Below are 17,228 nucleotides of genomic sequence, written 5' to 3'. Positions count from 1 at the left end.
AAGCTTGTTACCCTTAAGTACATTCGTACGTGGCCGACAGAAATGCGCACTACGCGAGAACCCGTTCTGAACTTCCGTTCTTACGGGATTACATCAGCCAATACAGAGTTCTGTAATGAAGAGGCATACAAGATTGCCAATTCGCAATGACAAACTGTCATTATTCATCGGTCTGGGGCAACCAAAGCTGTATTTACGTAAGCTCCTATCCCCGCGCTTCGAAACGAGTCGCTTCGCTGCACTCTGCCGGAAATACATGCTACGCCAAAGCGGCGAACGAAAGCCGTCCGCCTCCTTGAAGTGGTACCCAAGGTCGATTCAAATGGGTCGCGAAGTTTCTGACGAAAACGGTTCCAGAACCCGAAATTAGTGAGGACGGGTACGGGAGCAGCGATTGAAGCGTGACTACGTGAGGAGGAAACAAACATTGGTGAGTAATTTTTTATTACTAAAACCAAGACACAACTTGTTTTCATTCAACGAAAATATAATTCCTTATAAATATATATGTATGTCATGAGGAAAAAAAATGCAACTCATTAACCTTATCATTAACGAAGCAGACAACTTATTGCAGCGCCCGCAACGAAAAAGGCTTCTCACCTTGCTATAATTATATTCAAATGAAACGTAGCTTTTGTAGGGTGCACAAACGCGCGCTCGTAAAGTTGAACTGCGCGAACAAAGTTATTCCCTTCGTTCTTCCATACCTAAGCCGGAGGATCGCCTCAAGTACCCGTCACAGTCACCGCCTTTTTTTCTTTTGATCTCAGGTTGTCGCTGCGCGGCGAACTTGCGGTGACGGCATACCGCACGCTCACGAGCTGTTGCGATTGTTACGAGTCGCCGTGTGTACGACTGGGCGAGCTCGCCACGAAAACACCTACGCTGTTGACCGGCTGCTTCTCCGAAATGAGTCGCTCAGTACGCACATGCGTGCCTCTGTCATGGCCCGCACTTTGTCGCTGGTGGGGTGAATACCTTTGGCATCGATCAGTTGACCTAAAATTCCACTTTGGGCAAAAAGAAGCAACACTTTTTCCTGCTCAAGTGGAGATTTGTGCTACCAAGCCTTTCCAGAACCAGTTCTAGCCGAGATGCACGTTCATCACTGGTTGTGTCACTGATGGTTACATCGTCCACGCGCCAGGGATTCCTTGAAGCTGGGATTCCATGTACTTTTGGAAAATTGCTCAAGCTGGGCCGCTACTCCGAATGGTAGTCACTTATCCCTGTGCAGTCCTCTAGTGGTGCTAAGAGTGAGCACTTATGAAGTTTTCTCGCTGACCTTCACCTGCTGGTACTGTTGCGTTAGGTCCAGGGTGCTGAAAATTTTTGCTCCGCGTAGTGTACTGAAGATTTCCTGTGGTGCTGACAGCGGGTATCAGGATGATTTTGTCGCCAAGTTTACGGTGAACCAGTAGTCCCCGCAAAAACGTAGGCTTCCGTTTCTCTTCCTTACTGCAACCAGTGGTGTGGCTCAGTTTGAATGCTGTGTAGGCTCAATGATACCCTGCTGTTCCAGTTTGTCGAGCTGCCTCTCGTAGGCAGGTTGCAGAGCAAGCGGTATAGGTCTAGCCTTGAGAAACTTCGGATTGGCGTCCGGAGGAAACTCGAGGTCCAAGGGTGGCCCGTTATGTCCAGGATTTTTCCCAGAGAAGACCACCTCGTACTTCTTTCACAGCCGCTCGACCAGCTTTTGCTGCTCGATCGGACTTTCCTCACCTGCCTGGTTGATGCTGCAGATCGCGGTCTTGAGAGCGTCGAACCAATTCTGCCCAACAGCATGAATCCAGTGCCCTTCACCATCACGAGAGGCAGTTTTGCAATAGCGCCATTGTACGCAACTTACTTCTGCGTTACCACTACCTAGAAGTGGCAGATCTTGTCCTGACCGTGTTCTCAGGTGTGTGTTGTCATCCAAAAGTGCTGGTGTGTTCCGTGGCCATGCGTTTCGGTACATATTCTGGCTGATGAGTGTGCATGTTGCTCCCGAATCAACTTTAAATTGTGCAGGCTGGTGATAGACAGTAAGGTTGACCATGATCTTTGGTCGCGTGCTGAGGTTGACGTTATGTAGGTCGTACAGTGCTGTTGATTCTGGCGGACTGCGCTCCGTTTCAACTTGCGTTAACATCTTTGTGGCGTTCACGTTTTTATGTAGCTGTGGTGGCCCCTTCGCCTGTTTTTTCTTCGTTATGCAGGCCTTCTCAATGCGGCCGCGCTTGTGACAGGAATTGCACGTAGCAGCTCGGTGCTTGCATGGCTGGGGGCTGTGCTGCTCATCGCAAGGCCAGCAGAGTTGCGGCTTCGAAGATCGGTCGGCACTTGCCGGATCGCGACGAACTTGGAGAGTCGCCTGGTGAACCGAGTCGATGTATTTGAGGATGTCTCGTTGCTGTTGGCCAGCGCTTTCTGTTCGCACAGCGCTGTCATAGGCCTTTGTGAATGTCAGGTCACCCTCAGCAGACGGTGTTTGTAGCAGGATAACATCCCGTAGTACGCAGACGAATCGGTCACGGAACATGATGTCCAAGGGAAGCATTATTGCCTTGGCAGGTGGTGCTGCTGACGCCGTTGGCTCCCCGGCAGCTGCTGGTGAACTTACCGTTGTGCGTAATGTCCTTGAAGTTGCAGTCGGCGGCCAGAGTCTTCAGCGCCGCGACGTAGGCGTTTACCATCTCTCCCTCCAACGTGTCACGTCGTTGGAAGCAAGCTCGGCTGAAAACCTCGGATGATCTCGAGTCGTAGTGTTTCTGAAGTGCCGCAATATTGTCGTTGCAGGCCACTTCAGCTGGGCTGCTTGGCTGCACCAAGGAGCAAACGGTGTCGTACGTCTGCCCGTCCCCCCGCCGCGTCAGCAAGTATGGCCTCTTCTTGTTGGGGTCCGCGGTGTTGCTAGCCTCGAAGTGAAACTGGAGGCGTCCGAACCACGAAGTCCACGATGCGCCATTAAACTCCGGTAGTCGGCCCGCTTAGTGCGTTTCCATTCCGTAGGAAAGGTACACGTCAAGGTGACCTTGCAATCCACTGTCTCGTCGCCACTGCTATGTCTGCGGTAGCCGTAATAAAAGGCGTGCGGAACATGGAATGGAGTTTATTTCAAAGGGGCTCGTTGCTCCCAGCCTGGCTCCTGCTCTTTGCGTCTATATCCGGGAGCCGCCGACGGGGAGAGAATCTGGAAACGGGGTGCGGGTGCATCATTGGCGGATGGTGCGAGCGGAAGAAGGGCATCTCCTGGACATAGCAGTTTTACTCTAAAGGCTTCCACGAACCAGTCTTGGCTTCGTTTTTCCGGAGCTTTATGTGTCATCAGGTAGTAGCAGCTCACTCAGAAACAAAACAGGACCACATTCTGCCACTTGCCTCTGTATGCTCAGTCATCGATTAGGAAACTTCCTGCGCCCACGTAGAAGCATAACAGAAGACGAGAAACTTGGCGGAAGTGCCAATTAGTTATGATGTCAAGGTCGATCTACATAACTGAAGAAGTAACTCAGCCGAATATAAACCCACAGACACAAGAAAGGTGGAAAAAGACAACAGCTACTCACAACTGTTTAATGGAAGGAAACAGTTGTACGTATATGTGCTCTTGTGACGCATGCGCATACCGAGGAATAAGACCGGGCACAAGGTCTCCATTTGTATAAGTGCTCTGTTTGATTCCATGAAAGATTGTGAGTGGCGATTGATTTTGTCCACCTTTCTTGTGCCTGTGCTTCTTATTGCGCTAAGTGACTTCCTCAGTTATAAAAAAAGCCAACTAGCACAACAATCAACTCATCTAGATGTACATAGGTTGCAAAATTTGGTGCTAGAGATACTCAGATCATGGCAAAACTGTTGCCGGAGACATGAGTTAGTGGACCACGACTCAAGCGCAATTATTTGAGGGGGAGTGATGTACAAACACTGAAATAAGAAAACGTGCGTGAAAGAAAAGCTGTATTCAAACATTTAAGTCAGTATACTGCCAAATAAAATAACAACTTAGTTACAGATAAGTTTGACATACTAAAACAAGAAATGTTCAATTTTTTTTTTTTACTTTTTCAATGTATTAGCTGGTCTTTAGTGACCCCTACCGACCGGTGCTTCTGGCGCAAGCGATAGCTGGCCTGTGCTAGCTTCGCTAACGCTATCATGTCGTGCGCAATGACGTTGCTCACTTGAGCCAGGTGGTTTGATCTATTCTTTCTTTAGTACTTGCGTGTTTGTTGAAGGCGTCGCCTACGTGTGCTTTACTTCAAGCGTCACCTGAGATATGGCCTGGTGTATTCATTGGCACAAGGGGTGAGTGTAGATAGTTCGTTATTGTGCATATTCACACTGCTGCATCCGACGCTTCGTCTACCGCCGTGACGATGAATGCGTAGCGCTACGCGAAGAAACGCCGAGGCAAAGCAGAAGGGTGGGTCTGAAAATTAATCGGCAGAAAACTAAAGTACTGTTTAACAGTCTCGGAAGAGAACAGCAGTTTACGATAGGTAGCGAAACACCTGAAGTGGTAAGGGAATACATCTACTTAGGGCAGGTAGTGACCACAGATCCGGATCATGAGACTGAAATAACCAGAAGAATAAGAATGGGTTGGGGTGCGTTTGGCAGGCATTTTGGCAGGTTGCCACTATCCCTCAAAAGGAAAGTGTACAACAGCTGTGTGTTACCAGTACCCACATATGGGGCAGAAACCTGGAGGCTTACGAAAAGGGTTCTGCTGAAATTGAGAACGACGCAACGAGCTATGGAAAGAAGAATGATGGGTGTAACGTTAAGGGATAAGAAAAGAGCAGATTGGGTGAGGCAACAAACGCGGGTAAACGACATCTTAGTTGAAATCAAGAAAAAGAAATGGGCATGGGCCGGACATGTAATGAGGGGGAAAGATAACCGATGGTCACTAAGAGCTACGGACTGGATTCCAAGAGAAGGGAAGCGTAGCAGCGGGCGGCAGAAAGTTAGGTGGGCAGATGACATTAAGACATTTGCAGGGACAACATGGCCACAATTAGTACATGACCGGGGCAGTTGGAGAAGCATGGGAGAGGCCTTTGCCCTGCAGTGGGCGTAACTAGGCTGATGATGATGATGATGATGACTCTCCATAACACAGGCTGTGAATGCACTCGAGAGAGCGAAATAAAGGAGACTGAAATTCCTGATAAGTGACAATACGGTGCAACGAATTCTCGTCTGATAACTGTTGGTTACTAGTGCGTGGGGTCGCACATTATTGCGAGGGCATCAAGGTTTCTTTCAGGTGCCGCGTATTTTCCCACATTGGGCCTGTGCGTTGGCCATCTGCTTTTCATCCATCGAAAGGTTTATTTCTTTTTTTTATCCGTGGATACTGGGTGCATAACTGTATGCGAATAAAAACGAAGTAGCTTTTTCAACCTTTTTGACAACGTAATTCGTTCCCATCCCACTCCCTCGCGTTCTTGAGGAGCGTGTAAAAGTAAGTGCCGTCAGTAACAACTAAATATGTTCACCTTAAGACACAGGTTACTCGCATAGTGTAAATGACACGCTGTCACGTCAGCTCACTAACCGGGAAAAAGTTGTAATATTCGCGCCAAGCAACATGAGGTCTCGGCATCACTTCTACGGGCGTGATGTGGCGTCAAAATTTTTCTTTTTTATATATATAAAAGTTGTGCCCACGACACACTGATTGCGACGGTTGTAACAGACCACCACTTTCTAGACATGTGGGCTTCTATGGAAGCTCCACTACCAGCTTACATATATCTTGATGTTCACCTACCACGTGGCCTCTTTCTGCGTCCTCATGACACGTGCACCTTATGATATGTGAAACCGAGTCGGGTTATTAGAAATTACAATGATTCAGGACCCTCGTTGGCTCTGCGATATTTATCATGGCTTCTGGAGGAGCAAAGCGTACATTACAGCCCGTGCCAGCTAACTTTAGCCAGAGCTTAAAAATATGTGAATGCCACCTAGCTGGACAGAACCAAGGTAATGTTGTTAGCCGTCGTTTCGAGATACTCAAATTATATTTTTTTTCATTCCGCATAGTTACTTAATTTTTCTTAAATAATCCATCGCCTTCTCAAATATAGTTAGATGAAAAGTGTCAATGTTGAAAAGTGTCAATGTTGCAGGGACGACATGGCCACAATTAGTACATGACCGGGGTAGCTGGAGAAGTATGGGAGAGGCCTTTGCCCTGCAGTGGGCGTAACCAGGTTGATGATGATGATGATGTCAATGTGAAATTGCAGAGGGACATGAAAAACTCCCAATACAGCTTTCCGCTGCTCAATATGTGTTACATAAAAGTGTTTTTCCGAGAGTGAAAGAAGCCCGCGAATGCACGCAAAGCATCTCGAGGGGCCGGTCGCGCGGCAATTTTGGGCGAATTTGCTGGATTATTTCACCCTCGCAAAAACACTTATGTTGCATGTATTGTGCAACAGAACTGCAGCAGAGCTGATAGTTGGGCAAGTTGGTACGAATTCAGCGCGCACAATCCACAAGGACACAGTGAAGAAACAGCGCTCGTGTATCCCTCTTCACTGTGTCCTTGTCGATTGGGCGCGCTAAATATTTCACTATGAACAGAAAGCTGTATCGGGAGTTTTTCATGTCGCTCTACAATTTTCTCACTGACACTTTCAGCTAATTATAATATCTGAGAAGTGCAATAATTAATTAAGACTATATATCTCATTAGGCGGAATGAACAAAAAATAATGTATCTCCAAACGACGGCAAGCAAGATTACCTTGGCTCTGTCCAGCTACCTGGCATCTAGCTAACTAGCTGGCCAGCTAACTCTGGCTAAAGTTAGCTGGGAAACCCTCTATATGAATCAAAGTAAAAAATGTCAAGTCAGTATACGATTGTGTAATCGTATTTACGCCGAACATAGATATATTGCACGGATGCTTGAATGTGAGCGTCTGCATATATGACACATAGTTTGATCGCTTGAGACGGTACAAGAAAACCAGAGACAGGTGTTATAACTTGCAAGCTGGAAGAATCGATAAAGTTAGGAAAAAGCGATCCCTGAACACTGTTGCACGGAAAGGCAAGGTACTGCTTCATGAAGCAGGATGTATGTTACCATAGATAACCGTATCTCAGTTGTTAAGTGTCTGAATCAGAAATAAATGAAGATCCTAAAACACGCCTCCTGACAGCGTCGAACAAGTGAAACATTCTCGTGACGCTGTGTGCATTCTTTTTAGACTTGAGACAATGATGGAACTTAAAGATTACGCCAAAAGAAGTAAACGTTGTGCCTAGACAAGCGGGACATGGGTAGCGTAGTGAATACAGTAGTGACTTGGCCAAAACTGTCAAAAGGTCACGACGTTCTCCTACCACGTGACCACTTTCTGTGTCGATGAGAAACGGAAGCACCTCTTCTGAAACAAAACCTAATGTGCTTATTTATTTATTTATTTATTGAATACACTTTCAGGGCCAAAAGGCACTGCAGAAAGGAGTGCGGGGAAAGGGCAGGACGTGCAGCTAACAAAACAGATAAAAAATAATATTACAAGGCATCTTGTAAAGCGATCTTGAACTCTTGGTCATCAGTTATGCTGGCGATTATGGAGGGAAGGTGGTTCCATGGGACACTTGTTCTAGGAATAAAAGTGTCATTACCCAATATCAGGAAAGCTCTAAGAGTAAGTTATTGAGGACGCTGTGGTGCTTCGCAACATTTCTTCTAGATGCTAGACGACGCGGGCACTTATTACGCTCAAAATGCAAATTGATTTCGAATATGTCGTGGCAGTATTACATTGCGTAATCGCATTCCCGCTTAATATTTTTTTTTGTACACATGCTTAAGTGTGAGCAGCTGTCGAAATGAAGCGTGAATTGGATCTTTAAGATCAACTGAATAACGTGGTTTTTCTTTGCAGCTGGAGGAAAGCGACAAAATTGGGGAAGACAAGGAAAGAAGAAAAATAAACGAAGCGCCGATGCACGAGACAGCGACGTACGTTTCATGAAATGGAATACGGTGACATAGATAAGTTAAGTTCACTTCTTGCGTCTCTTAACCAGAGACAAATCAGCGAAACCAAAAACCGCTTCACACAAATCTCGAAAGCAGCGCGTCATGCTCAGAACGCATGGGAGTAAACTTCGCAGTCGATGATATTTCCTCGTGTGGTGTGGGTATCAGCCATTGGTGGTATTTTTTGTACGATGCGCCATTGCCGATGATATTTGTCTGTACTGGACTCGACGCTTTCTTCTGGTATTAGCTCTAGCGACGAGTCACTCAAGGCTTTCGGCTTAAAAAGAGAATTCGCAAGTAAGCATGTTTATTCGAATGAGTTTCACGCATGCCAACTTTTACTTTTTAATCATTCGCACTTACCGTACTTACGCGTAAATAATGCAACCACGAATGTAACGCCAGGGGGACTTTTGGTGTCCATGAAAAAATATATCTATTACCAATCAAATGAGTCGTGATGGCACAAGGAAACCGCGAACAACGAAAAAAGACTGGATGCCTGCAGCACGGTTTATTTATCGTCACTGTGAATCGCAAAATACACTGAAGGTACGAGTACTTGCGCCATTCACTCGTTATCAGTGGTGATCGACTCCTTTGTCACTCTCGACGAAAACAGCCTCTTGGTCCTCGTCAACAAGGTGATTGGACAAGCAGCACTACAGATATCCGCGGCAAAATGTAGCGTTCGACTGCGCGTGTTCGAACACTGCCTCGTGTGCGATAGCCGAGGGTTTCCATGTTTTACCTCACTGACGTCATATTTGGGCAATTTAAAGCGCTTCTGGGCAAATAAATGGACGCAACTCCAAGGCATTCCATAATGGTTGACTAAGATAAAAACGCATTTCCAGTGTTTGAAAAGAAAACGGCAAGGTTGGTGGCTTGCGAGGCGAGTTGTCTTGACTATGGAAGCATTTTTCGATATAACGGGACTGCCACACAGTAATTTTTGTTCAAGAAGTGAGGCATTGAAATCAGCGCCAACATGCATCTGGCTATCAAAGGTTATTTAGAGGCCCTCGTGACAGAGCTAGACTTAGAAGCCACGACACGTGACGGGCTTAAATGGGTGCCGTCACTCACAGTCGTGTAAGACGATTCGAAAGTGGAACATCGACTGAGTGCGGCTTTTACTATGGAAGGTACGAATATCAAAAACCTGCTGCCACGGGTCGTCAGTTTCACGTGGTAGTGAGAAACCACCCGAACTCTGCAGCGTTGTCGGTTCTACAGACACTAAGTGCGGTAAGCAGCTGCCAGCTGAGCACGTGTTCCAATTTAACCTCAGCGCCCATGTAATACATTATCAGGTAGTCTGCCAAAAGTCACACTGCACCATGCGCGTCGGTAACGAAAATGAGCTAACAAGGTAGGGTTGCCACACACGTCGAGCTTCGACGCACCCGATACAACCACCGCGTAAACTATTTCCTTCCCGTTTTCACAGCGAGGCGTGCACGGGTGAAGATCCCAACGCGTAGGTGTCCCACTTTGCGACTCCAGCGATACACGAAGTGCCGGTATGCACACCCTATCACTGAGCTTGTAGCGAGCGTTCGAGACAGCACAGAGACTGGGCAGCGAGGTCTTCCAAACTTCGAAGGATATCCGTCGCCTCACTTTGCAGTGATAGTCTTGAAAACTGAAGGTAGCGCTAAAAAGGACGAAAACACGGTGAAAAGACGACACAACGACGAAGAAACGCTACTGACAACTGGTTTATATTTTGAAAAGGATTCAATTTTTAAGAGAATCACAACACATGCGCACAACCGAACTGCGCCAGCCTTCTTTATCTCAACATCGCAAACAATCACGGGAAGTGAGAAATGAGGGAGTGAGCACATGTCCAATTGAAGAAAAGCCATATGTTACGATTTTTCGAATCTCCTCAGAAGTGTGCGCTCAGCCGAGTACAAATTTATTGAAGCATCGCTGATGCACAGACCTGGCTTTTTTTTTTGTATGTGGAAAGCTTCCAGCAAAACTCTAGCTTTAGCGCTTGCACTTCTGCCCAGAACCTTTGCCTCATTGGACCGTGGCACGCACTCGCAAACCATCACATGCGAAGCTAAATTCCCAAGTTTGTCTTGCTTTGCCAAGTTTTGAGTGTTCCTTTAAGCGGTCATTGGGGCAACACCCCGTCTGCCCGATATAGCACATTCCGCAGGACAGGGTAACGAAGTAAACCACTCCTAGGGCACACCTGACGAAGACATCTTCATGCTGTTTTTTGCAACCGCACTGACCTTCACCGCAGATGCGGGAGCACAACTTCGCCAATTTGTTTCGCGCAGAAAAAACAAGCGGCAGATTATGCTTGCTGGCCACTTTCTTCAGGTTGTGTCAAAACTTACGAATGTCAGGCATCACCTGCGGTTTGGTCTGCACGCGTTCAGGTGCAGCCTTCATTCGTCGGGGACCAAATTTCTTGAGGAGGGTTTGAGCGACGGCTACAAGGACCGAGCAAGGGAAGCCTGCGGCCTAAAGCCTGCGAACCTCATTGTGAAAGCATTTCGTGCGGGCAAGACTTTTGAAGCGCCGATTCTTTTCACGGTCTTTGAATGAGACGATTCATAGTACAAAATCTCTTTCTTTGCACGTGGGCAATACGCCCAACAGGTGTGTGCCTTAGTTATCCTCAGTCTGAGGTCTAAAAAACGTATCTCGCCATTTTGCGGTAGTTCATGGGTAAAAGCCAGGCCTTTACCCTGGTCGTTGAAAGTACTTAAGACCTGTCGTACAGAATCTTCAAAAAAAAAAAAAAGTCAATACGAGCCAATAAAAAGATAAAAATCGTCGACATATCTAAAACCTTTAAAACCGGTCCTCCAATAAAATCTCGATACAAATAACAATTGACATGAGCTAAAAGGGCCCTATAGAAATGCCATTGCGCTGCAGAAAATGCTTCCTGTCAAGAAGGATAAAAGTGACACTCAGTTAAATTTCTACAAGCTTTAAAAAATCTTCAAGACATACTCCTGCTGTGGGCTGAAAAGAGAGTTCGCCTGAATTTTCGACAGTCTCCTTCACAGCAACTAAAACGTCTGAGCCGCTTGCAGTCGCCTCAGCCTCATGAGAACTTTCCTCCTCTCTCGAAGCGCGCACGCAGTTCGTGCAGCTGCGAAGCTTGGCCGATAGCGTCCGATAATTTCTCGTCGGCTGCGAACACGGCGGCGTTCAGAGTCTCAAGGCTAACCGCTAGCGTGGCGTTTAACTCTCGAAGCTGGGTGCCTTGGGCTCTGGCAGCCTCAGCGAGTTGGTTCACTTGGCTTTGAAGCGCCGGGATTTCGTCTTGGTAGCGGTTTTCTGTTTCGCCCTCGATCCCCTGCGCTGCTGCAGTGACGTCAACGGCAGCGCCTTGACTTTGATGCGAGGATTCGGCGAGCATCGCAGATGAGGCGTTGCCAGCACCGCACCCGGCGATGTAGTGCGCGGCTAGCTTGGCGATCGGGATGGTCTCGCCGCAACGTTGACAGGGAGAAACGTGGAAGGCGCACTCTGCCTCGAAATGTTGTAGGAGCACGCCCAGGGGGCCGACGAAATCGCAGCCGTGGCCTTGGTTCCAGCAGTAAGCCTAGAATCAAAAAGCAAAGCAAGCGGGGTATTCTGTTAACAATACGTTTATATCTTGTTACTGAGAATGATATATCTTTGTCGGCAATCCGCGAGAGCGCTGCCTGCGTGGCGCTCAATATTTATGACGTCATCTATCTCATAGTAAAAGCGAGGTCATGGTAAATTCAGCAAGCCAAAAAGTGCACATGTTTATTTTTAGGCGCCCGGATCAAGGCTTGTTACTGCATTTTATTATTGAAATTTTTGCCGCTTTGAAAACATCTCGCTCCAAGCAAGATGTTCGCCTTTTTTTTTTTTTCATTTGATCCATTAAAAGTGCAAAACATCGTAACATATTACAGCGTTTGTTTTGTTTCTATTCTTTGCATCCAATTCGCCATCTCTTTCTCTTTGACGACTCCTGGTTACTCTGTACTTGCTTGCCAACTTTCTTGACGTCTTCAAAGGCGTCTGCATGCTTTTCATGTACAGATACCTGTTCATTTCAGCCACCCAGTAATTTTCATCCATGTTCCTCAGTATTTTTTTCAAAACTAATTTTCACGGTTGACTACACGCTAGGTAGCCAGCCTTGTTAGCAGCTCAACATATACACTGAACACTGAACGCTGTACAATATGAAAAGCTGACAAAACGTGGATTTGGAAACATAGCGGACACAAACTGAAAACAGCTGGCAATAGAGTTCTCCTCGCTGTCACGGGGGCTACACCTGGGTGGCTTTTCTGCAAGCGTCCACCTAGTGGACATGTCCATTTCATCTGCTGTTGCAGTTCTGATTGGCGGGGCTAGTCTGAGCGTCCGCAGCAGCGAGGCGCCACAGCCAATCAGCACTTCAGCAGCGGACGAGTTGGACATGTCCACTAGGTGGACTATTAGAGACTACCTCCCCTGCACTGACCTCAAGGTTCTGCTTCTTCATCTCCGGAAGGAGCCACTTATGGCACTCGACGTCGCAGAAGGGTTGTCCGTCCAGGGGGCAGACGCTTCCACCATCTTGGGCGACGCTGCCTGCCTGGCACTGCTCGCACAGCACGTGAGAACAGGGCAACGTGACCGTCCTGCTTGTAATCACGCCGCACACGCTGCAGGCGTAACGAGTCACCATCAGCTCGTCGACGAACCGCGTCGGGCGCCAGTTGACGCCGATGACCGATCCGCACACTCGGTGCAGAGCTCGCCGTTGAGGTCCAGACAAGGCAACGACGAAGAGGCAAGGCCCACAGGAGCCGAAGGTTCACTAATTCGAACGATCGTTCGCGATCACGTGACCACCTCTGACTGCAGGCGGTGGCGTGGTTGTTGCAGCGACCGCTGTAGAAGTTGCGTGGGTCACAAGCAAGCATCAGTGTCTATATAAGGACTACCCGCGTCAGCTCACCTACGTGCGCTTTTTCTACCGTATGTGCGCCAGCTCCATCTGGTGGCATCAACCGCATGAGTAGCTACCACGTCGCTACCATGATTGCAGCAGCGACGCGTTGATAAGGTGTTCCTAGTACTGTCGGGTTGATCGAGAAGTTCACGGAGCAATCAGTAATCGGGTTTGAAAGTTAAGTGACAGGTTGCAAAAAACGGTGCCGCGCATGCGCACTCACGTCCAGGTTACAGTGCCGCGAAAGAACAGCCCACCAGTCACCTGCAGAGAATTGCCACACTCCCGCGACGCGCGTTCCGCACTACAGCCGCGTGGTGTCGCGATGTCACCATGGTCGCATTTGTCGTCGAGTGTCTCTAGGGCATTCTCAGATCATGAACAGCAGGTTGCCATTATCCCTCAAGGGCAAAGTGTATAACAGCTGTGTCTTACCAGTACTCACGTACGGGGCAGAAACCTGAAGGCTTACGAAAAGGGTTCTACTTAAATTGAGGACGACGCAACGAGCTATAGAAAGAAGAATGATGGGTATAACGTTAAGGGATAAGAAAAGAGCAGATTGGGCGAGGGAATGAACGTGAGGCAATGACATCTTAGTTGAAATCAAGAAAAAGAAATGGGCATGGGCAGGACATGTGATGAGGAGGGAAGATAACCGATGGTCTTAATGGTTACGGACTGGATTCCGAGGCAAGGGAAGCGTAGCAGTGAGCGGCAGAAGGTTAGGTGGGCGGATAAGGTTAAGAAGTTTGCAGGGACGACATGGCCACAATTTGCACATGAGCGGGGTAGTTGGAGGAGTATGGGAGAGGCCCTTTCCCTGCAGTGGACTTAACCAGGCTGATGATGATGACCCTAGTACTCGTACGTGATCGTTTTCATTCGCCTACCTGTACAAACGGTGGCGAACATAGTGCTAAAAGCTTCAGCGCTAGAAAGGAGGTGAGGGAGCCCATTAAAACGGTTAGACGAGCAGAGGAGGCAATTGATCTAAGCGAGAACTTCAGAAAGCTAGTTGCTAAATTAAAATTACCTTTTGTAGTTTTACGTGACAAAACCCCGGTCTGATTATCAGGCACGCCGTAGTGGAGGACTAAGAATATGTCTTCGCGTTTCGCCCCCGGCGAAATGCGGCCGCTGCGGCCGCTAATTTCCGCGAACCGATTGTTCGGTCTGCTCACGATGGGGCAGACAGAGCGTCAGCTAGACCACATTGGAGAAACAAACAGGTTTTTCTAATTTTTTTTTTTCGATATGAAACGAAGCTTGTAGTTTTTGGGAATAATTTCGTCCGTATGGCCAAGCAAGCATACATGACTGTGAACATTTAAATATTTGCGTCTTTTCGGCCTGCTTTGTGGCCATCGCACGGGTTGAATTGATGTGGCGTTTCGGTTGAGCACCTTGCTGGTGTGTCACGCGCTGATCATGAATTCGGACCGCAGCGACTGCATTTCGATGGGGGTGAATTGCAGAAACGCCCGTGAACAGTGCATAATTGCGTGCGCGTTAAAGAAGCCCAGGTCGTGGAATCTAAACCGAAACCCCCTCTACGACGCGCCTCATAAGAATATCACGCTTTTCGTACGAAAAACTCCAGGATATAATTTAGAGAATGAATTCTAGTTCAGTTGTTTTGTATCAGACAATCATATTGAAGAAAAAAATCATGCGGCAAAGGTACATTACAATAACTGGGGCTGTTGCTGCTTTAGGTTGCTATGTAATCAATCTTAACAATCTTCGAGCACACGTTGTGAAAACCTCTGGCGTGATGGGCCGCTGCTCGGGAACATAACTGCGTCGTTGGCGCCTGTCTATCGCTTTATGCGGACTACGAAGCTTCCATGTAGTGCCTAGGGTCCTTCGTTTTATGGTTATATTTTGCAGAACTGCTCGTTTCCTGTGCGTTGGCTGCACGTCAAAAATTCCCAGCTGTTCATAATTAATGCGGAGTTACCCTACGGCATAGCTCATTTAATTTTAATCAGAAATTTTAATTAGAATACCGCCAAATAAAGCAAAGCAACAACTTGGTTAACGATGAGTTTGACATACTAAAACAGGAAATGTTCATTTTTTTTTTATTTTCCAATGTATCAGATGGTTTTTAGTGACCTCTACCGACCAGTGCTTCTATTGCAAGACATAGCTGGCCTGTGCAACCTTCTTCGGTAGAGCTATTATGTCATGCCGAATAGGGTACCGGCATGACACATGAGCCCGGTGGTTTCATGCAAATTCTTTTTTTTTTTCATTGATTTGCGTGTTTGTTCAAGGCGTGTGCTTCCCTTCAAGCTTTACCTGAGATAGCAGCAGGCGTATTCATCGGCAAAAGGGGTGAGTGTAGACTGTACGTTAATGTGCACGTTCCCACTGCTGCATCCCACAAGCTGGGTCCCGCCGTCACGGTGATTGTGTGACGCTACACGAAGAAACAGCGCTTCATGTTCGTTCACTCTCCGTAACACAGGCTGTGAATGCACTAGAAGCAGCTAAATAAGCAGGTTGAAATGCTTGATAAGGGATAATATGGTGCAGCGCACTCTTGTCTGATAACCCTTGTTGACGAGCGCGTGGTGTCGCACACAATTGCGAGGGCGCCAATGACTGCGTGAGGCTTCGCTTATGTTGCTACATTGGGAGTGTGCGTTGGCCATCTGCTTTTCATATATCGTAACATTTTTTTTATTTATGGATACTGGGTGCATAGCTGTACGCGAATATAAGTGGAATAGCTTTTGAAACCTTTCTGGCACTGTAATTTATATCGATCCTATTCCCTTCCGGTGTTAATGAGCGTATAAAGCAAGTGCCATCAGTAACAGTCTAATTAGCTCGCCTTAAGCCACAATTCCCTCATAGAATAGAGTGACATGCTGTCGCGTCAGTTGAGGCGAGTTGCGATGAGGAAACAAAATAAGAAAAAGGCGGCTCGCCTGAAAAAAAAGTCTAGCATTCGGGCCAAGCAGCATAAGAGCTCGACATCACTTCTACTACGGGTGGAGTGTGGCGTCATGCTTCTTCTATATTATGTTTTTTCATAGAAGTTCTGCCCACGACACACAGATGGCGACGGTTGCGACACACCGCCACTTTCTTGACATGTGCGCTTCTATGGAAGCTTTGCTACCAGCTTACACATACCTTGATGTTCTCTTACCGCATGACCCCTTTCTACGTCGTCATGACTCATGCACCTTACGAGATATAAAACCGAATCGGTTTATTAGGAAATATAATTATTTATTACCCTGTGGGGCTTGCCGATATATCTTCTGGATTTGGGAGGTGCGGTGCGTTCATTACACTAAATATGCGTGAATTAATGTCGAAAATGTCAAGTCAGTATACGATCGTGTAATGACATTTTCGCCTAACATATATACTTTGCATGGATGCCTGAATATGAGAGTCTGTCTAAATGACACATAGCTTGGTTTTTTGAAACCTTATAAAAATACCGGTAACAGTCGTTATAGCTTTCGAGTTGGAAGAATAGATAAATTTATAAAAAGAGTAACCTGAACACTGATGCACGAGAAGGCGAGGTACTGCTTCATGAAGTAGGATGTATGTTATATACAGGTAGTAGTATCTCACTTCTCAAGTGTCTTAATCAGAAACAAATCAACACAATCCTAAAACACTTTCCTGAAAGTGCCGAACATATTGAAACATGTTCGAAACGCTGTGACCATCCTTTTTACAGACTTAAGAAAATAATGATACTTAACTATTACCTTTTGAGAAGTAAAAGTTGTGCCTAGACGAGTGGGACATCGGGAGCCTGGCGTTCAGTTTGATTTACAGCCATGACCGTCTGGGCTGTTTTGCTAAAAGATACGGCGATGCCTTCCATTCGTCGCATTAATCGGAAGCACTACGGGTCCGATTGCGTGTCGTCAGTCACGCCTCCTAGGTAGGCTGCGTTGCTGCACCCCGCCTTCACCCAATCACCATCGCAGAGGTACAAACTCGTAGCGGACCTCCAAAGTGGAGCCTGGGTAAAATGCGTCGTGAGGAACAAAATATTACAGTCTGCTGGGGGGCGGGGGAGCGGAAAGAGTGCAAATGCCTCGTCTGTTCGAATGGGGCGTACTAAATGGGACTCTTTTATACATGTTTATTCATTAATAATTACGTTCCAAAGAAAACAAATTCGAGACGCTGGCTGTTTCATCATTGGCATTTCATACAGAGCACGCGCCGCCGCATGCCGGCATTTGCCGCTACACGTCTGTGGACAGA

The 17,228-nt window shown here is 47.2% G+C and overlaps 1 protein-coding gene across 2 annotated transcripts in view; it reads right to left on the bottom strand.

Moving 5' to 3' along the window:
• Nucleotides 1–9,716: 9,716 nt before the first annotated feature.
• The window catches only part of LOC140213324 (uncharacterized), a 45,319-nt gene continuing 37,807 nt past the window's right edge, over nt 9,717–17,228 (bottom strand). The window contains exons 1-2 of one of the 2 annotated variants that reach the window (XM_072284559.1): nt 12,501–13,817; nt 9,717–11,597 (exon numbers count right to left, since the gene is read on the bottom strand). In XM_072284559.1, the coding sequence (XP_072140660.1) occupies nt 11,094–11,597; nt 12,501–12,707 (711 nt within the window). In that variant the 5' untranslated portion in view covers nt 12,708–13,817 and the 3' untranslated portion in view covers nt 9,717–11,093. Of the gene's footprint in view, nt 11,598–12,500; nt 13,818–17,228 lie in introns of those variants that run through there. The other variant, XM_072284558.1, reaches the window with a different exon arrangement.

This window comes from Dermacentor andersoni, chromosome 9 (genome assembly GCF_023375885.2).
Source record: "Dermacentor andersoni chromosome 9, qqDerAnde1_hic_scaffold, whole genome shotgun sequence".
Lineage (NCBI taxonomy): Eukaryota > Metazoa > Arthropoda > Arachnida > Ixodida > Ixodidae > Dermacentor > Dermacentor andersoni.
Note: the sequence above shows the minus strand (reverse complement) of the source record. Positions and strands in the feature narration are given on the sequence as shown.